Genomic DNA, 20,095 nt, shown 5'->3' with positions numbered 1-20,095 from the left:
CAGTTATCCTACTATATTAGACCCTTTTAGTAGTATTCTGTTGGATGGTTTCATTTGTCCTGCTAGCAATACTACAGTAATGTACATAGACCCGTGTCAGGTACTCATCAGGTCCAAAGTGTAATCGTCACGACGGTCCCACACCGCCTTGATTTTCTGCCAAAGATTATCTTTCGGGTGATACACCGTTGACTCTCCCCAGATGAGATCCATCTGGGACCCTTCTCCGATGTAATATTTCTCTTGTCTTTTCTATCTTTTTACTACTCTGTATACAACATTGGACCACTCGATGCTACCTCGTTGAACACGTCAACCATCTCTCTCCCCACCCACCGACTGTCCTATTACGTCTTGAACCTTTTCTTGAAACTCTGATCTGTCGATCGGTCTGGCCCCGGTTTTTGTTGGCCGACCTAGGGCCGCTGATGAACGACCTCTCCTTTTAGCCCACGCGCGCAGCTATCCCACGCTGTCATTCTGCACTGCAATTGTCCGCGATCGAATTTTTCCCGAAGAAATATCCATCTAACATCGACTATCTACGAATATATATACACATATTACACATCTTGAAGGAAAAAGAGTTCTGGTGACTATGGGGGAGCGCACGCAACGCCAGCCGCCGGGGTCGGCGCCGGTGGTGAGGCATTCTTCATGGATTTTGGTATGACTATATGGCCTCGAATTGCTTGCAGAAATCGCTAATCCATCTTTCTAGTTGGCGATACAATATACTACGTTTGTGTTGGTAAGTTGACATGACAATACTGCGGAGAAGATGGCTGACCGGTTCAGCTGCTGCACTACTCTAGAATCATGCCACCAGAAGGTGGTAAGCGATACCTGACCTCGACCGCCGTCGTTTTGAACGAAGTGGTGAAGCTCGCCGTTTCCCTCACCATGGCCCTCTACGAAGTCTCCACGACCGCACCTCCGTCCATGCCCGCGACGTCGCTTTTTTTCTCCGTCGTTAGTGCCGTCTTCTCGGGTGACAGCTGGAAGCTGGCCTTACCAGCTTGTCTATACACCCTTGCGAATTCGTTACAATACATTGGGCTTTCGAATCTGTCTGCGGTGACGTTTCAAGTCACATACCAATTGAAATTGGTCTTCGCGGCCATTTTCAGTCTTGGACTGTTGCGAAAGATGGTTCCCCTCCGCAACTGGGCATTGCTTCTATTGCTTCTTGTCGGTGTTGCCTTTGTGCAGCTACAAGATGGCGGTCCTAAAAATGAAAGTGCGTTGGAAGAGGAAACCGCCCGCATCGCTTTCCCCCGGTCGCTGGAAGAGTGGCGGGAGGTCCAAGCAGGTGGCAATATTTACAAACGTTCTGCGACATACGAGGGTATCGAAGAGGATATGTTGACCGCCTTCCCAAGGTTAAACGGGGCGGTGGGCTTGCTCGCCACCCTCGGTGCATGTGCTGCGTCAGCTCTTGCGGGTGTCTACTTTGAAAAAGTGCTCAGGGATAGTGCCAAGTCGACGTCCCCTTGGGTCCGCAATTTGCAATTGGCTTTGTACTCCATCTTCCCGGCTCTTTTCATCGGAGTCGCATTTCTGGATGGCGAGCAAGTGGCCGCCAATGGCTTCTTCCAGGGTTACAACTGGGCTGTTTGGTCCACCGTCATTGTCCAGGCGCTGGGGGGCATTGCTACATCTTTCAGCATGATTTATGCAAACACGGTTGCGCGGAGTCTTGCGACCACGGCTAGTATCGTTCTAAGCACCGTGGGGAGCATTTGTCTATTTGAATTCGAAGCTAACGGTTACGTATGTTCACCCTTTACCTATTCCTTATTGGGAAAAAGAGACTGACGCGATGGTATAGTTCCTTGTGGGTATTGCTGCAGTACTTGCAGCTACCTATCTATACGGAGAACCGAGCACGGGATACCCCTGGAATGCCCAGGCCAAGATGCAGGGTGGACGTCCACCACCGATTTGCATCGACTCATATGAGAAAGAGGCCTTAAGACAAGAGTCACCAGTATCTCCCCCGAACGAAATCTCCATCAAGCTCCCAACAACCCCCTTCCTGTCTGACGCTGGTCTGTCGACATCCCGTCCTACATCCCCGGGACAGGTGAGAGTTAGCTCCTCTCGGAACGCCAGTGGGAGCTACTTTGATAAAAACCCGCATGACGCTTGAAAGTGTTTTTTTTTTTTTTTTTTTTTTTTTTTTTTATCTCTATCTTTTGACAGCAACTTAATTTTTTTTTTTTTGGAAGTAAATAGGAACAAAAGCAAGAAAGGAGATATGGATGAAGGTGACGATATCCAGGTATTCAATATCCGAGCTACGATGAATATATGTTTTCGATTCTTTTGTTGATTTATTGGGTTCGTTATGGTTGTTGATTGAGCAAGGACTCAAAAGTGTTGGATTGATATAGTCTCGAGAATGGATCTGAGTCTGACGAATTGGCACCATGAATAATAATAATAATAATAACCAAGGAATATATATCTTCATATACTCTACATAAAAAGTTTGGTCTTCTATAGACCACTGTAAACCCTGCTACTTGTCAAGGGTTCACGTGCCCTTTTAGGAAGACCTCCAAACCTCTCCCTCCCCAACCAATCCAACCCATCTCATTCCTCACCAATCCATCAATTCCCTTCCATTTCCATCCCCCAAGACGATCAACTAGCATTCACTATCTACTCAAAACCCTACATTCAGATCATGAGACGAAAGCCCTTCAAACCTCCCTATCGACGGCGGAACGGTGACGAGCCCTCCAACCATCCTAATAGACAGAGCGGCATTATAGATCAGAGGCTCATTGAGGGAGCTCAAGTGTCCTCGCCCTTCTTTAGTCAGTTTCGGATGAATTGTGATGGTGATGGTGATAGACATCAACGTCGAGGGTTGGGATCGGGGTCGTTGCGATTGGAGACGTATACTGGAGTTGAAGGTGGCGGGGGAAAGAAATATGGGGAGCAAGATAGAGATATGCAGTTCGATGCCTTTGGTGAGTGTCATCTAGTCAATACGGTTGCTACCCTATGCTGATGGATGGCCTTTGCTCTAGATCTGCAGTTACTTTCCCAGACGGATCGAGCGATGAATAACGGACGGGATATTATGCGTGACAATCGCCCTCCAAAGCAGGTTTCGAGGCTTTTTCCTGGTAGGTGGATATACTCTGGCATACGATTCTAGTACTAAGACTGAGGTCCTAGGGCCGGGCTCCCATATCACTCCTCATCGAGCGATGGCGTCGAGCTCGTCGGAACTGGATGTCGGTTCAAGTCCGTTGACGAGGTTTCAGCACGGAAGGACAGAGAGAAATATGATTGCGGCTTCTGGAACTGAGTTGTCTTCGCAGACGGAAGAGTCACCATCGTCTCATCTGGATGTTGAAGAAATGGCGGCAATGGCTGGCCAGAGCCAATCTCTACAACCGACGACTGCGTTGATGACACCGTTCCAGAATATACCCACGTCGATTCGAGGTATAGTTCTGGTCTCGTTGTACGAGCTTCCGGACAGCTATCGGTCGATATTCCCTTTCCCGGTATTCAACGCTATTCAATCAAAATGCTTTCGGGCTATTTACCATCAGAACGATAACATTGTGCTTGCTTCACCTACAGGGAGCGGTAAGACTGTTATCATGGAGCTGGCTATTTGTCGCTTGCTTAGTACTTTGAAAGATGAGCGGTTCAAGGTTGTCTACCAAGCTCCAACAAAGTCGCTATGCTCTGAGAGGTTTCGTGATTGGAGCAAGAAGTTCATGACCTTAGGGATTCAATGTGCGGAATTGACTGGTGACACAGACCAGTCACAGCTCAGAAGCGTACAGAGCGCCCAAATCATCATCACAACCCCCGAAAAATGGGACAGCATGACCCGCAAATGGAAAGACCATGCACGACTGATGCAACTGGTAAAGCTCTTTCTCGTCGACGAGGTCCACATCCTCAAAGAGACTCGTGGTGCGACCCTAGAAGCTGTCGTATCTCGCATGAAATCCATCGGGTCGAGCGTGCGCTTCGTTGCCCTAAGTGCCACCGTGCCGAACTCTGAAGATATTGCGACTTGGCTGGGGAAAGATGCAACGAACCAGCATATGCCAGCGCATAGAGAGCACTTCGGGGAGGAATTCCGACCAGTCAAGCTTCAGAAGTTTGTTTATGGGTATCGGTCTAACGGGAATGACTTTGCTGTTGACAAGATGTGTAACGGGAAGTAAGCATATCTTCCCTTGTTGCCTTTGATGCAATAAATTCTGACTGTTGGTTGTTATAGGCTTCCGGGTGTCATTGGTACACATTCTTGTCGAAAACCGATTATGATCTTCTGCTGTACCAGGAACTCTTCTGTTGCTACGGCGAAAGAGCTTGCTCGACTTTGGTCTATGACGAACCCTCCGGCTAGGCTGTGGAAAGGACCGAGTAAGCGTCTTGAAGTACATAACATGGATTTGAAGAGTGAACTATTTCCTATACCTTATGAGGCAGGAAATCCAAGTACTGACTATTGCCCGCAGCCACAATAGTCGCAGGCGTTGCATTTCACCATGCCGGCCTTGATCCTGCAGACCGCCACACAGTTGAGAATGGTTATCTACAAGGCGACATAAATATCATATGCTGCACTTCAACTCTTGCTGTGGGAGTCAACCTGCCATGTCACTTGGTTATAATCAAAAACACCGTCGGATGGCAAGACGGCGGCTGCAAGGAATACTCCGATCTAGAAATGATGCAAATGCTAGGCCGCGCAGGCCGTCCCCAATTTGATGATAGCGCAGTAGCAGTGATCCTTACTCGCAAAGAACGGGTAAATCACTACGAGAAGCTCGTCTCCGGCTCAGAGAGTCTGGAAAGCTGTCTACATCTAAACCTCATCGACCACCTGAATGCCGAGATCGGACTAGGTACAGTAACAGATATGGAGTCTGCCGTTCGATGGCTCGCTGGGACGTTTCTGTTTGTGAGACTCAGGCGGAATCCAACGCACTATAAGCTGAAAGAAGGTGCTAGTCGGGATGATGAAGACGAGATGCTTCGACAGATCTGCGAGAAGGATATCAAGATGCTTCAGGAATGTGGGTTGGTTACGACGGAGCAGCTCAGATCTACGCAGTTTGGTGATGCCATGGCTCGGTACTATGTGCGGTTTGAGACTATGAAGAACCTGCTTTCGCTGAAGCCAAAGGCTACGATATTGCAAATTGTAAGAGACGCTATTAGTATTTGGTGGAAGGAAAAGCTAACGATGATCTAGCTCTCCAAAATCGCCGAAGCAGAGGAGTTTCGTGACCTCCGTCTCAAATCAGGCGAAAAGTCAGTATACAAAGAGATCAATCGAACCAACGGCATCCGGTTCCCGGTAAAAGTCGACATCGCCCTTCCAGCCCATAAAACCTCGCTACTGATCCAGTCCGAACTGGGTGGTGTGGACTTCCCAGATGGCGATCAATTCCAGAAGCACAAATTCCCGTTCCAACAAGACAAGAGTTTCGTCTTCACACACGTCAACCGATTAATCCGCTGCATGATCGACTGCCAAATCTCTCTCGAGGACTCCGTTGCTGTTCGGAACGCGCTGGAGCTTGCCAGGAGCCTTGGTGCTAAGGTCTGGGATAACTCGCCATGGCAGATGAAGCAGCTCGACCAAATTGGGGCCGTTGCTGTGAGAAAGTTTGCAGCGGCTGGGATTACCAGTATCGAAGCTTTGGAGTCTACCGAAGCGTATCAGATTGATATGACCCTGAGTAGGAACCCGCCCTTTGGATCGAAGCTCCTGGCTAGGGCTGCGGAGTTTCCGAAGTTGCGGGTTTCTGTTAAGATAATGGGAAAGGTAGCCAAGCCCTTGAAGAGTCGTGTAGGAAAAGTGCTGACGTGAGTAGGATCGCAAACTTACGAGCTCTGTCAAAGTTCGCTTCAAGGCCGAAGTGGCGTTCATAAATGAGAAAGTACCGACTTTCTTTCAGAGACGTGCTGTCTACGTTTGCTTTCTGGCTGAGACTTCGGACGGTCGTATGATTGACTTTCGTCGTTTGAAGTAAGTCGTTATCCATGGTCTTTGTATGAATGCTAAACTAATGTTCATAGTGCGAGTAAACTTCAGAACTCCCATGAGATACTGTTAAGTGCGGATTTGCAAAGCACGGAGGAGTATATTGTGTGCTATGCGATGTGTGATGATATTGGTAAGTTGGTCTCCGCATACTTTTTGGGACTATTGCGCTCCTTGCTAACTATTTACAAGCTGGAACGATGCGGTCAGCGGAGCTGAATCCTAGTCTCCTGGCGTCCCTGTTTCCACCGCGGCCCGAAGGGAAGAAGACAAAGGGCGCTTTAGAAGAAGAACCAAGGATAGATGCCTCTGAACTCCCGCGGAACGGAGGGACTTCGAACCAGCCAATTGAGATCGATGACCTCTTGGATGGGATGGACGTGGAGGACATCCTAAAAGCAGGTAAATTGCCATATCTAAATCTTACTGAAAAGCAGCTGACAACATCAAAGACCAGGATATTGAAGAAAAGGAGATAGACTGGCCCGCTGTAGTCGCAGAAAGTTCGCCCCAGAGCAAGCCGCGTGGTAAGGACAATAAACCTGAGAAAACAGCCCCCGAAGTTGTCGAAGAAGAGCCCGTCCGTCTCGAGAATGGTAAATGGGCGTGTAATCACAAATGCAAGGATAAGAAAACGTAAGCAGGGTTTCCTCCCTCGTACTCGGTACTCAGGGCTAATGTGATTCTAGGTGCAAGCACCTCTGCTGTCGAGATGGGCTGGACAAACCTCCCAAAGTCAGCAAGAAGCAGACTGCAAACGGAAACCAGAAGAAAGACGAGTCCAACCAATTGAAGTTATCGGCTACTATCGCTAAGGGCGCGTCCACGACAAGCAACACTAAGGTATCCGGTCGAGAGGACAAGGGGGATAAGGCCGAGAAAAACAACACGCAAAAGCCGTCAGTGAAGTCAACTCTGGAGTCGAAGCTCACGGAAGTCGAACCGCCAGGTCCTATCGTTGTGTCCTCGGGTGTAAAGAGGACGCAGTCGAGCGATTATGGGGATGACGATTTCGACGATCTACCTTCTCCATCGGTGCTGTTGAATGGAGATGTTAGCATTGAAACGGGTGACACGAATAAGGACGAGAAGAAAACTCGAGAGGATGCGGAAATCGACAAGAACGTCTTCGACTGGGATGATTGGATTGAGATCGACGACCCCGTTGAACCTCTCACTCCAAGGCAGAACGAAACGAATGCGCTTCAACAAGTCGACTTGACGATCCAATCCCCCAGCACAATTGCACCAACTGAGGAGGAAATGGTTCCAGACAGCCGAGCCCTGTGCTCGTTTCACGATGTCGAAGATTACCAACCATCAAAGCGGACTGCACCGTTTGTGGATGAAAATAGACACCCCCTCAAAAGAACGAAGACGAAGATACAACGCGAATCCTTCTCCTTATCCCACGGACAAGGAGGAATAATCCTGGTTGAGCGGAACGGGGCGAATCCCGATCCCGGCACCAACAAACCGTCTACTCCATCAAAAGACTGGGAAGACATCGACCCGTTGTTGCTGGATGAGTTCAAAGACATTGTCAATTTCTTCTGACATTTTACAAGGATACTGTGGCACTTAGAATGTGGGAGCTATACTGATTTAGATATGATCTGTTTTTGTCTTTTGTTTTGATTTCTTTCATATATTCTTAGACAGCCCTAATGAGATTTCTAACTGGAACAAACAGATGGATGCCATCAGTGAATAAAAGATAATGTGATTCATAGCCAGTATTAAGCATAGCTATTCACTGTATACCCCTCACGGTATTCTTTTTCTATTTACACCCTCTGTTTTTCTTCCATTCTCTCCTCTTTGCATCCACAAAGGAACCTATAAAAGCCACCCCAGACCCTTTCTGGAGAAAAGAAAAACACCCTCTCTTCATCTCTTCTCATCTTTATCCTCAAAGCAAACTGAGGAGGTCTGTCTCCTTGCTCTCGTTTATCTAGTCTCAAGGGACCTGAGTTCCCTTTTCATATCTCCTCCCACCTCCATCGACTTGCACCTTTTTGTGATTTTTCTAATTTTTACTCACTCAGCGATCTAGAAGAAAGGAACTTGTTTGTCTACCAGCGTGTCAGGTAAGTACGGCTTTTTTCCATTCAAAAGAGGTCGGAGATCGAGACAATCTGCTGAAATGAAATGAACTGTCCCCTGCTGCTTCGTCGACTCTAGTCTACTGAGAGGATGGGATATTGGGCTGACGACCATGGCGCTCACAGGTTGCCGCGATACTCTCGCGACTGTCGTCCAAGATGGGCAAGTTAAATTACTCTGCTGTAAGTACGAGCATTTCTTGTTGTTGGAGTCGATGGCTAACCTGTTGATAGCGAAAGATCGACGGCGTCAGGGCCGCGCAGGTGGTCGTTAGAGACTTGGTAACCTCCATTCCTTGCTCTTCTCTTTACCATTACCACAGTAAGCTAACGAGGATAGAAAAAACGAATCACCACCGGCTCCGGCGCCCGAAACACCTCCCGCGATCCGATCCTCGAACTCGACGTCAGCGACAAAAACCTAACCGACACCGGCTTCACCGATGTCCTCCACACCCTCCTCGAATGCATGAAATATCGCGACGCAGAGCACCCCGACGGTGCTGCCAAACTCACCGAGCTCCACCTCCCCGGCAACCAATTGACCATACTCTCGCTGGAGAAGCTGGGTGAGGTGGTTGAGCTTAGTGCTGGGGATCTGCGCGAGTTGGATATTTCTCGGAATCAGATTGAGATTCGCGGTGATGATGATAAGGGGAAGGGGATTTGGTTGGAGTTTCTGAGGGCATTTGAGGGGTGCTATGTGCTTAAGAAGCTGGATTTGGGGATGAATCGGTTGGGGATTGTGGGTGTTGAGCTGCTGTCGAGGGTTTATACGCGGAGTGATCTCGACTTCTTTGAGGAAGAAGGTCAGGAGGAGATCGTTGTTGAGGAGATGGAGGCGTTGGATGTCAATGAGAAGGAGAATGACCGTGGTCGTTCGAAGAAGTCGCCTAAGGGTAAGGCAAAGCAGAACGGTAACCCCTTCGAACTCACTTATTGTGGTATGGAGCTAATATAGTTCTAGGTACCGTCGCTACTTCCGGTCCTTCTACTACAAAGACCGTGAGCCCTGTCGACTTGAAGCATTACGCGTGTACCAGAGGCTTACGCTCCGTGCCATACATTATCCTCTCGAACACCTCGTTGACCACCGGTGCTGCCATCCATCTGACCAGCATGATCCTATCCCATCGAGATCCCGAGCAGCTGCTCCCCTATCTCCCCCCAGGCAAAATGTCCCCTCTCTCCGACACAGACGGCCGATGCAACGGTCTAATTTGGCTTCCCAACGACGATCTAAGCGACCTAGGACACAAGATGCTCGACTCTGCCGAGACGCTTCGTCAGTTCGCCTCTGAAATGCATCCCGAGGAGGACCAGGCCCATCGGGAGGGAAAACTTCCCCGCGATTTGGAGGGCGTTAATCTGATGGACTTCATGGAACAGCGCCGTCAGCATGCAAAGCTGAATGTGGAATACACTCGTATCATCAAGCGTGCACGGATCGAAGCCCTAAGGACGGAAGGTGTGCATGCCGCGGAGTTGTGGAGTGCTGCGTTGCGGATGATCACCACGGCTCGTATGTTGCTGATGGATGGTTCCAAGCGCGATGCGGAGGAACAGTCTGAGTCCGAGAATGAGCAGGAGAATACCGCACCTGAAGAATCTGTCCCCGAGTCTGCCCCGACACAGAATGGCGAGCTTGCCACTTCTGCGCCTTCGAATAATACTTCGATCAGCATGCCTCCGCCAACGTTGCAGACCCCGGTGCAGACTCAGCCGGTGACACCTTCGAACTCTGTTCTTGGCAGCAATAGCAGCAGGAGATACGCTCCACTCAACTACTACGCAGTTGAACACGAGTCTTTGCTGCCGTCGTATCCCATCCACGCACCGCAAACTATGCCAGGCGCCTACCCAAGCTACGACCATGCGTTCACTACTGGTTCCATGGGTGGACACTGGTCCTTGGATCCCGTGTCGGGTATTCGGTACGACGAGAAAGGACGGCCTGTGAACCTCCATAGCCAGGAATACATCCAAACAAGCAACTACGAAGCCTATGCCTACTCTACGTCTGTCGAGGAGCCCATGCCCAAGGGTCCGTTCCAGCCAGGCGGTGCGACGTTCGATGTCAATTTCCCTGCTCTGAGCGGGTCTTCCGCGAACAGGGGACCTGGACCTGCTCCTGGCCCTGGACTCATCGAGCCTCCGACGAAAGAGAAGCTTCCTATTACGCCCCCCCAACCCCAACGGACCCAGCAGCAACGACACCAGCGACAGAAGTCCAGAGCGGAACATGTGAATCGCACGGAGAAATGTACTTCTATCCAAGGACAAGAGAAGCCCCGGAATCTGTTCCACAGACTCCCCTTGCACGTCAATTATCAGATTATCGCACGCAGAGCCGGTGCGGTGGGCATCCTTAGCCCCGCGCAGCAGGAACGACTTGTCAAGTACGCGACCGACTGGAATTCTATCGCTGCTGAGATGAGGGCGCAGGGTGCTGAGGAGCATCAGCAGATCTGGAAGATTCTGGATTCTGTCAACTGCTTCATTTACTCTTCTTCGTCTTAGATGTGAGGGGTAGGGTTTGTATGTCTTGATCAGCTTTCTTTTCTCCTCTCTTTGTCAGAGTGCACATGTTTCATCTATGGTTAAGCGAAACAGACTATGAGGTGTTGTTTGAAGAAGAGAATAGCACTATGGCATGCTTTGATCTTGGTCTCATTTTCTCATGGGACTGATCGATGCTGTGCTGTATGCTTGTTTCTTTCCATTGAACGATGCTCATCTGTCTGGTTCATTTGACAAAACGCATACGAATGTACGTAGTTCAAATACAGAAGATATCTAGACCCAATCATCAATTCTCATTGACTTGAACTTATTGCGAATGCTGCGTAGTTGTAGAAATCAGGGCACGTGAAAACTGCCGAAAATCCCCCCGCAATCGTGGAAGCCCCCCCGCCACCAAAGCCAAATCCAGAACCAAAGAACAACCTTCCCACGACCACGGGTCAGCTTTTCTCTTGTTTTTTTTTTTTTTTTAGCGCCACTCGAGATTAAGATCTAAAAGGGGATATCAACCTCGAGTTCTACAGAAGAATCCATCTCTGCCATCGCGACTAGCATGAACATGGTGCGGACAAAGCGACAAAACACAGCGCCGTTGGAGGATACATCTGTTGCGCCAGCGACATTTAACGATGGCCTCCCTTTGCCAAAGCTGATCGCGTTTGATCTGGATTACACACTGTGGCCGTTCTGGGTAGACACACATGTCAGCGCTCCTGTGAAGCCCCGCGATAACAATTCGCGCTGCGTGGACAAGTACGTCCCTTCCCCTCATTCTTCCTCTCGAAAAGCATCGGCTAACTGGCGACGATAGATGGGGTGAATCCTACGCCTTCTACCCAGCCGTCTCCTCCATAATCCACGCTTGCAAAACCCGCTCCATCCCCCTCGCCCTCGCATCACGAACCTGCGCCCCCGACCTCGCCCGCGACCTCCTCAAAGCCCTACACATAATCCCCACCTTCACCGACAACCCAGCAGCGAACAAAACACGCACAGTCCGTGCCCTCGAGTACTTCGACTACGTGCAGATCTTCCCGGCCACCAAGACGCAGCATTTCGCACGGATTCACCAGGTGAGCGGGGTTGCGTATGAGGATATGTTGTTTTTCGATGATGAGGCGAGGAATCGGAATGTTGAGACGGAGTTGGGGGTTACGTTTACGTTGGTTAGGGATGGGATGACGAGGGAGGAGGTTGATCGGGGGGTTTGGGCTTGGAGGAAGAGGAATGGGATTAAGCCGGGGCTGAGGAGGGATGAGGAGTAGTTGGTTTTACGGGGAATAGTATAGACTTTTGATTTTGTATATATGTTTGACTTGAGATACCCATGTGGGAATTGAGTGCCGTGGTACAGCATAGATATGCCCAAGATTCTTCTTATCCTTCTCCGACTCCGCAACCTCCGCTCCGCACCTTCAACACGACACGACACGACACGACTACACCACCATCACCATCACCGTTACAGCCATCCTCCAAAGAAAAGAAAACGAAATGGACCACCGACAATCCCAATACCTTAAACCCCCCTCCACCCATCCTCACGCCCACCCCCAACACCGCACCTCCACAACCTCCTCTCCCCGAGCCCCAGTAACCGCCCACGCAACCGCCACAATCGCCGACACAACCGTTTTCCAAGGAACCCACCCCATCGCCATCGGCGCAGAAACAGTCATCCACCCGCGCGCCCGCATATACTCCTTCGACGGCCCCGTGCTCATCGGCGAAGGATGCATAATCAGTGAGAAGAGCACGATTGGTGCGGCGCCGGTGGCTTCGCCGGTTTCTTCGCCTACAATGGGGGCCCCAGCAGGAGGGAGGGAGGGTGTTTCTACGCGTGTCTCACACTCCGTCACAATTGCTCCGTTAGCAACGATACTCCCAGGCGCACATATCCATTCCTCCGTGTGCATTGATAGTTTAGCGACCATCGACCGCCGCGCGAATATCGGCGCGCACTCGAAAGTCTGCGCTACGTGCCATGTCCCCGCGAAAGCTGTGATCAGAGATTGGACTGTTGTTTGGGGGTCTGGGGCGGGATTTGGGCAGAGGAGGAAGAGGGCTACGAAGGCTGCTACGAATACGGGTGTGGGGATTGCGGTGCAGGGACAAGGGCAGGTGTTGGAGGGGAAGGTGATTGAGGATGCGAGGTTGGTGGTTTTGAAGAAGGAGAGGGAAGCGTTGGTTAGGTTGATTGGGGCTTCGGCGGCTGGGTCGAGGAGGAGGTGATGCTTTTTTGGAGAATTGCTTGATTTATGATACCACTTTTCTATGTCTTTTTGTTCATATACCCTATCATAGCATGAAAATAATGCGCTTGGATGAGCCTACTGAAGGTTTCAAGTATAATACAGCCAAAAAGGTCTCCTCGATTTCAATATGGAGAAAATAATTAGTACATGCAACCAGAACCCAAGCACAAACGCCATAAATCACATAAGTCACAAAGGAAAAAATAACTTGAAGATTTTTAGTTCAGAGAATGCAAAGCAACACATAGTCGAAATCAATTGAAGAAATAAAATTATTAAGAAAAAGCTTCAAAAATGCAACACATCAAGATCCTCCTCGATTCCCATGTCCACCACCTCTCATCCTCTTCCCACCAGCTCCGCCTTCATTACCAGCATCAGCCCCATCTTCTCTAGCACGCTTGTTACCCTGCGGAACGAACTGGCGAGCAGCGGCGTTCATATTACCCCGGTTCGCTTGTCCACCTTGAGCAGCGTTGGCATTCTGGGCGTTTTGGTTCCCGCCACGACCAGCGCCTCCTCCGCCCCGTCCGCCACGGTTACGGGGAATGCCAGTACCACGTTGGCCCTGTCCCTGGGGTTGTTGCTGCTCGTTTTGTTGTTGTCCGAATGGGTTCTGCTGTTGGCCGCCGCCACGCCCGCCGCCGCCGCGGCCTCCGCCTCCGCCCCTAGCAACAGGGAGACCGGATTGGAGCGCTCTCAGAACGCCAGGAGCAGTATTGCCTTGATTGCCTTGTGGTGGCTTATTGGGCAAATTCTGCTGCTGCTTGTTTTGAACCTGACCAAACGGGTTCGGGGGGGTTCCTGCTTGAGGGGCTGCTGATGCCGCTGCGGCATCTGCCGGTGGTTGCTGAATTTCCTCTTCGATCTGGCCCTCTTCCACAGGTGGTGCGGGTGCGGGTGCGGGTGCGGGTGTCGGTGCAGGTGCAGGTACAGGTACAGGTGCAGCTTGCTGCTGCTGCTGTTGTGGTTGTGGTTGAGGTTGAGGTGGCTGCTGAGGTTGCTGAACCTGCGGCTGCGGCTGCGGTTGTTTTTGCTGTTGCGGCGGTCGTTGCTGCTGAACTGCAGCTGGCGAAGGCACCGGTTGAGCAGCAGGCGGCGCTGGCGTACCCTGTCCAGGAGATGCTGCTACAGGAGGCTTAGCTCCTTGTACCTGAGAAGCAGGAGCAGGCCGTGCCGTCTTCGCCACCTCCCACACTTCCACGACAGGCTTCTGGGGTGTCTCGTTGGCTGCCTTCTGGACGACATCGATCTTGGCGTTTGCGGTACGGAACCGGGTATCAAGCATGCTGATCCGAGCCAGAGACTTCTTGTCCGCAAGCTCAACTGCAGATTTAACCTTCTCCTCCAGGTTTTCCTCGTGAGACTTCTTGAGTGCGTCTCTTTCATCGCTGAGCTTCTTCTCCACGGCGGCAACGGCTTCCTGATTGGGTTCAGAGGACTGCTGTGGCTGCTGCGGCGGTGGCTGCTTCTCTTTCTCCTTGGCCATCATATTCCGAATGTTGTTCCGAATGATCGTCCGGATTGTTTCGTTCTTCGCAACAAGTTCTCTTGCCTGGGCATCCGTCAAATCGGGAATTCCTCCTTCAGCCTTCGATGGCGTCGACGGGGGCTGTTCGATCTTTGGTCCTGGGGTTCCAGGTTCCTGCTGAGGAGCTTGCTGCTGGGCGGCGGCCATCAACCTCTCCACCTCTTGCTTGTGCGCGGCCTTAACTTCGGCCAATTTGTTGTTGTACATCTCCTTCAACTTCTCCGTACGTTCCTTGAGCTTGGCATCGTGCTCAGCATCCTTCGAGGCTATGATGGCATCCTTCTCAGCCAGAGCAGCCTCAAGACGCTGAATCTTCTGCTCAAGAGCCTTAACCCTTTCATCATCTGTGGCAACAGCAACTGGGGCGGCGGCCGTAGGGAACTGAGACGCGGGTGTCGAGTTGACGTTACCGCCTGCTTCAGGTGCCGGTGCGGCCGGTTCTGCTGACACGGTTTCTCCAGCAGCTGGTGCAATCTGTGTAGTCGGGGTAGCTATCTCTCCAGTCTTAGCCTTGAGCTCGTTCAACTCATTCTTCGTAGTCGTCAATTCCGCTTGGATGGTCTCCTTCTCCTCCACCACGACGGTGAGTTCCGCCTGCTTGGCGTGAATCCGGCCAGTAAGTTCCTTCGAGCGAGCCTTGAATTGATCTGTAAGTTTGGATCGCAACTCTTGAATTCTGTCTTCGGCCTGCTTAAGTTGCTCGGGGAATGATGTTGTCTGTTCCTGCAGGGTGTCGCGTGTCGTAACGGCCTCGTCGCGTGCTGTAACGGCTTCGTCACGTTCCTTTTGCAATGCCTCAAGTCGCTCCTTCAATCCTTCCATTTCAGCAGGGTCAACACGGTCGTACTTCTGCAAGATGTTCTGGGTACGCTGTTGCCAACGGTCACGGTCTCCCTGCAGAAGCGACATCTCTCCATCCTTGGTTTCAACAACATTCTCCAGTTCCCGGACCCGAGTTTCGAGAGGCGCGATCTGCTGTACGAGTTCATCGACACGAGCAGACTTCTCTTGCAAGGAGGACTCAGCCTGCTTGACTTGGTTGCGTAGGGTAACACTGCTCTCGCGGAAGAGGTTCAATTCATTGAGGGTTTCCATGAGCTTGTTGTGGCTCAGAGCAGTATGTTCACTATCAGTAGCAGCACGGCGCTGCTGCTCGAGCTTGAGACGTGTCTCGTCAAGCTGCGACTGAGTGTAATCGAGCTGCTGGCGCAAGCGCTTGCTCTCTTGCGTGGACAGATGGTATTGCACATCGACGATCTCCTTCTCCCGACGCAAGAACTTGATAACTTCTTGAAGACCCTCGAGATTCGGTGCAGCGTTCTCGTCCTCGCCCTCGGGGATACTGGCGCGGTCACGCTGCAAGGCGGAGATCTGGTTGGTGATGTTCTCGAGTTGGTTGTGGAGCAATGAGTTCTGGTGGAGGACTTCCTCACGACGCTTCTGCAGCTCAGTGATCTCGCCTTCGTATCTGCCCTTAATCTCGTTCCAACTCTGCTCCTTCTGGGAGAGATCCTTCTTGTACGTCTCGGACTGGGTTCTCATTTCGACCACCTCGAGCTTCAGTTGGCTGGCTTCTGAACGAACAACGTGCAGGTTCTTCGCGGCCTCGGCGTGCTTGACCAATTCAGTTTCGTAGTTTTGCTGGGCATGCTGGGAAATCTCGGCCTGAGCCTTGAGGTCTTCCTGGTGGAACTGCGCGGCAGCAACTTGGCGCTCATTCTCGTCCTTCAATCGTGTAAGCTCTGATTCGAAGTGGGATTTCTGCTCTTCCAAGCGACGGGAAGAATCGCCCTGTTCGTCGCGAAGTCTAGAAAGCTCAGAGTTCGTCGTAGAGAGCTCAGTGGAAATCTCTTCGATCCGCTTCTCAAGGTCTTGAATCTTCTCGTCCTTCTCCTTGAGATGGTTCTCGGTCTCTTCACGGTATTGTTCGTCGGTCTCGGTGACGGACTGCAAGCGTTCTTCGGTCGACTGGCTGATCGCCTTGTAGTCCTCAACCTGCTCCTTGGCGTGCTCGAGTTCTCCCCTAGCCAAATCCAAGTCGCGTTTGAGTTCAGCCACTTGAATGCCCAATTCTTGTTCGCGCGTCAAGTCGGAGTCCTGCGCACCTGGCTCGGGAACTGCAGGGGCCTCAGCCGGTGCAGCAGCGGAGATGCTAGGCTTCTTAGACTGCAATACCTGGAGACGCTCTTCGGCGCTCCGGAACTCGACAGTCAACTCATCGACACGGGTTTGCAGATGATCTCTTGTCGTCTTGGTAGCGACCAACTCCTCGCGAACGGAACTCAAGCTCGTCACCAAATCATCAATCCGTTTCTGGCTTTGCTCATGCTCGTACTCCCGGCGCAGTCCCGCCTTCTTCGATTCCTCAACCTCGTCGTTCAACTTCCGTTTCGTGGACTGGAGCTCGGAGTCGAGGGTTTCAACGCTCAGCTGGAGGCGACGACGGTTCTCGGAGTCAGTGTGGTCACGTTCGTTCATCATGGTCTGCAGGTTTGCGTTGAGCCCATCGAGACGGCTGCGCTCGTTGCGCAAAGTCTCATTGTCCTCAATAAGCCTCCTCTCAATACTCTTCCACAATTCCTTCTCGGCCTTCAAGTTTGCACTTTCCCGCTGAAGACTGTCGACAAGTCCCTTGGCCTCAACGAGGTCTTCAGCCGCTTGCTGGGTCCTAAGGTCTTGACGGTTGGCGTTTTCGAAAAGAGTGCCGTATCGTTTCTGAAGCTCAGAGTTTTCACTCTTGAGCATGCTAAAGTTGCTCTGGAGAAGCTCCGCTCGTTGGGATGCGGCAGCAAGTTGGCTGCTCGAGCGGCTGATTTCGCTCATCAGTTCACTGTTCTTCCTTGACAGCTCATTGACCTGCTGTTTCAGAGCAGTGTGGTCCGTAGCGCTTTCCTCGCGGAAATTGTCAAAGTGCGCTTGCACCTTTCTCAACAATTCGGCATAGTCGGGCCCAGATTGGTCTTCAGCGCCTGGAGGCACAGCACCAAGAGGAACCGACTGGGAGAATGCGGACGAGTCGCCGCCGACGGTCTGGCGTCTACGAGTAAGCATGCTCCGGAAAGTGTCGCGTTCTTTCACGTAGCTCTTTGTCTGAGCGACGAGGTTGGCGATTTCGTCGCGGTAGGTTTGCACTCTAATCCTCAATTCCTTCAATTCCTCCTGCTCTTGCTGGCGGACAGCATCCTGCTCGCGGGCTTCGGCGCCTTCCATCTTGTCACCAAGCTCCCGGAGCATGCGCCTGAGGGTGACGTTCTGTTCTTGAAGGTCGTAGAGATCCTTGAATGTCGTCAAGTTTCGGCTGATGAAGCGTCCTGTTGGGCTCAGCTCGGCAGTCGACTCGTCAATCTCATTGCGGGCAATCTTTTCGAGTTCTTCACGGTCGTAGGCCTCGCCTTCCTTCATGAAGGCTACCTCCAGAACCAGAACCTTGACCTGGGAACTTAGGTCTCTCAGCTGCTGGCGCAGAATATCGCCCTCACGAGCCAATCCTTCAACCTGGCCCTGCCACTTCCGTGCCCCCTTGGTCGCATCATCCCTCTCCTTTCCGGCAGATTCTAGGATATTTGACATTTCAACGACGGCGTTCTCGAGTCGCGCATGATCAGCTCGCAATTCATCGATTTCAGGTTTGCTCGATTCAAGATCCTGGACCATCTCGTCCAAGGTAGATCGGAGTTCTTGGCTGTTCTTCTGCTCCGCAGCAAGCAGGGACCGCATCTTGTCGTATTCCGTGTACATCTGTGTGAGTGTAAGACCGCCCTTTGTCCGCGAAGTTCTGGGCGAGAAAGCGCCAACGGGTGTTCCGGAGCGAACGGGTGTGCTGGGCCCTCCATTGAGACCACGGGGAGCTGGGCTCATGGATCTCCTGCTAACAGGTCCTTCGGATTCGAGTTGACTAACGGTCATTTCAAGCTCCGCAACACGACGCTCAGCGGCTTCCTTATCAGAATGTTCAGTTTCAATCTCAACGCGAAGGCGAGAGATCTCCTCCGCAGCACCATCCTTCGCTTTCTCCAAAGCCAACTGGCATTCTTGCACTCGTTGTTTAGCTGTTCCAGCAGAGTTTCCTTGAAGCTCAGCCAGTCGGTTCGCGCTGTCCAACTCAATGCGGAAAGATTCGGCGGCTTGAATCGCCTCCTCTTTCAGCTGGTGAATACTCGAAAGCGACTCTTCGTAGCGTTGCTCAACCTCGTCCAGGCGGCTCTTAAGGTTGTTCTCACTACGTCTCATAAAGTCAATATTCGCATTGGCCTCCTCATTTTCACGTTGAAGCTCCGAGATCCGGGCACTCTTTTCCTTGCGGAACTTGAGGTACTCTGCAGATTTCGTCTTCAACTCCGTCTCGAACCACTCATTGTTTTTCTTTGTCAGTTCCAGCTCTTGCTGAAGACTCTGTTCGCGGAAGCGAGTGCTGGCCGTGGACGAGTTGGCGGACTGAAGGTTCTGCTCAGCAGTAGAGAGCTCCCGTCTCAGTTCGATGGTCTTCTTGTGTTGCGTCGAAAGTTCTTCGGCCAACTTGTCGTAGGCGGCAGTCTTGGACTCAAGAAGGGAGAGAGTATCACGGTTAGAGGCTTCGAGCGAGGAAATTCGAGATTTCAGACTGCTGGCTTCGGATTCGTTGGACGTGGAGGACGACTTGAGCGTAGCGATTTCGGATTCCAAGGATGATCGGGCGTTTTCTGCAACGCGTTAGACAAAGGCCAAAGGGGCATCCTAAGCGCCATGATAAATACCTGATTCATGCAGCTTCTTCCTGGTTTCCTCGACCTCCACATGACCCTTCTCGACCGAGTTTTTCAGAACCTTGATCTTAGAGTCGGTGCTCCGTACGGCATTCTCGAGCTCTACCTCCAAGCGAAGCTTGTCAGACTTGAGCTCATCATTTTCATGGGCTTTATTGGTGATGGCCTCCAGCAATTGATTGACCAGTTCGACCGTAGGAGCTTGCGTAAGGGTAGAGAGGGTCGACTCGGAGATCGAATAATGCGAAGAGAGGTAGGGTAATTCGACTGTCGCAGTAGCCATGGTGGCTATCTAGTAGCTAGAGCAGAGCTCTGCTCAGCTTGCCGGCGTTTGAAAAACGATTATATCGCGAAATAAATGAATGGAAAAGGTAGGTAAGGTGAGCTTGCTCGATCGAACGAGTTCGTCGCGTGTAATGCGCACTGCTTCAGGACAAGTGCACACAACGCTGGCGGTATCTTAGGACATGACTGGGTTCATGAACAAGGCGAGTATAAATTAGAGCAAGCGACAGAGGGAAAGGCGAAAGAAAATCCCCTGTCGAGTGATGTGTTAATGGTTGATCGATTCAAAGGGCGTGAGGCGCTCTGGCTTTGGGCGGTTGCTTTCTCCCAACGCGGTTAGCGCGGTTAGTGCCACGTGATGTCCTCTGCCTTTCAAGGCCGTCACCTTTTTCGTATCCTTTGCCCCCAACAACCACCCTTTCACCTTTCTCTTTCGGCGTTTATGAAACTTGGGTGATAAAAGAGCCCTTTCGATTACTCGCTGGCTCAGATGACTTATATTGCTCTACGATAAGAGGTCTTTTCTCGTTCGCTCGAGGCAAGGCCTCGTCCTTGCTAACGGCTTCCCATTCCCTTGACGTCTCCACGCACCTACGAAATACCCTTTCCTTCCTTTC

At 51.4% G+C, this 20,095-nt stretch overlaps 6 protein-coding genes across 6 annotated transcripts; 5 read left to right on the top strand and 1 right to left on the bottom strand.

Moving 5' to 3' along the window:
• Window positions 1-598: 598 nt before the first annotated feature.
• Window positions 599-2,152, top strand: ASPGLDRAFT_129385 (putative UDP-galactose transporter; the record flags this gene model as incomplete). Its single annotated transcript, XM_022540888.1, has 4 exons — window positions 599-667; window positions 722-751; window positions 799-1,773; window positions 1,832-2,152. The coding sequence occupies 4 exons, from the start codon at window positions 599-601 to the stop codon at window positions 2,150-2,152; spliced, it is 1,395 nt and encodes a 464-aa protein (XP_022399473.1).
• Window positions 2,153-2,738: 586 nt separating this feature from the next.
• Window positions 2,739-7,774, top strand: ASPGLDRAFT_75378 (putative DEAD/DEAH box DNA helicase (Mer3)). Its single transcript, XM_022549794.1, has 11 exons — window positions 2,739-2,981; window positions 3,042-3,140; window positions 3,193-4,201; window positions 4,262-4,443; window positions 4,503-5,191; window positions 5,243-5,818; window positions 5,868-6,022; window positions 6,073-6,170; window positions 6,230-6,439; window positions 6,490-6,673; window positions 6,727-7,774. The coding sequence occupies exons 1-11, from the start codon at window positions 2,837-2,839 to the stop codon at window positions 7,592-7,594; spliced, it is 4,215 nt and encodes a 1,404-aa protein (XP_022399472.1). The 5' UTR covers window positions 2,739-2,836; the 3' UTR covers window positions 7,595-7,774.
• Window positions 7,775-8,298: 524 nt separating this feature from the next.
• ASPGLDRAFT_174309 (uncharacterized protein) lies at window positions 8,299-10,949 on the top strand (the record flags this gene model as incomplete). The annotated part of the gene is made up of 5 exons (XM_022542821.1): window positions 8,299-8,325; window positions 8,377-8,424; window positions 8,483-9,041; window positions 9,095-9,761; window positions 10,113-10,949. 5 exons carry the CDS (start codon window positions 8,302-8,304, stop codon window positions 10,660-10,662), a joined length of 1,848 nt encoding a protein of 615 aa, XP_022399471.1. The 3' UTR covers window positions 10,663-10,949.
• A 275-nt stretch (window positions 10,950-11,224) lies between these two features.
• Window positions 11,225-11,930, top strand: ASPGLDRAFT_129823 (Mg-dependent acid phosphatase; the record flags this gene model as incomplete). The annotated part of the gene is made up of 2 exons (XM_022540920.1): window positions 11,225-11,418; window positions 11,477-11,930. The coding sequence occupies 2 exons, from the start codon at window positions 11,225-11,227 to the stop codon at window positions 11,928-11,930; spliced, it is 648 nt and encodes a 215-aa protein (XP_022399470.1).
• Window positions 11,931-12,159: 229 nt separating this feature from the next.
• Window positions 12,160-12,897, top strand: ASPGLDRAFT_129594 (transferase hexapeptide domain protein; the record flags this gene model as incomplete). The annotated part of the gene is made up of 1 exon (XM_022540904.1): window positions 12,160-12,897. One exon carries the CDS (start codon window positions 12,160-12,162, stop codon window positions 12,895-12,897), a length of 738 nt encoding a protein of 245 aa, XP_022399469.1.
• A 3,350-nt stretch (window positions 12,898-16,247) lies between these two features.
• Window positions 16,248-19,739, bottom strand: ASPGLDRAFT_496847 (putative filament-forming protein (Tpr/p270)). The gene is made up of 3 exons (XM_022547158.1): window positions 19,185-19,739; window positions 16,570-19,130; window positions 16,248-16,513 (listed from the first exon to the last, which is right to left on the bottom strand). The coding sequence occupies exons 1-3, from the start codon at window positions 19,474-19,476 to the stop codon at window positions 16,502-16,504; spliced, it is 2,865 nt and encodes a 954-aa protein (XP_022399468.1). The 5' UTR covers window positions 19,477-19,739; the 3' UTR covers window positions 16,248-16,501.
• Between the last annotated feature and the right edge of the window lie 356 nt (window positions 19,740-20,095).

The sequence above is a fragment of the Aspergillus glaucus genome, assembly GCF_001890805.1.
Source record: "Aspergillus glaucus CBS 516.65 unplaced genomic scaffold ASPGLscaffold_14, whole genome shotgun sequence".
Lineage (NCBI taxonomy): Eukaryota > Fungi > Ascomycota > Eurotiomycetes > Eurotiales > Aspergillaceae > Aspergillus > Aspergillus glaucus.
Note: the sequence above shows the minus strand (reverse complement) of the source record. Positions and strands in the feature narration are given on the sequence as shown.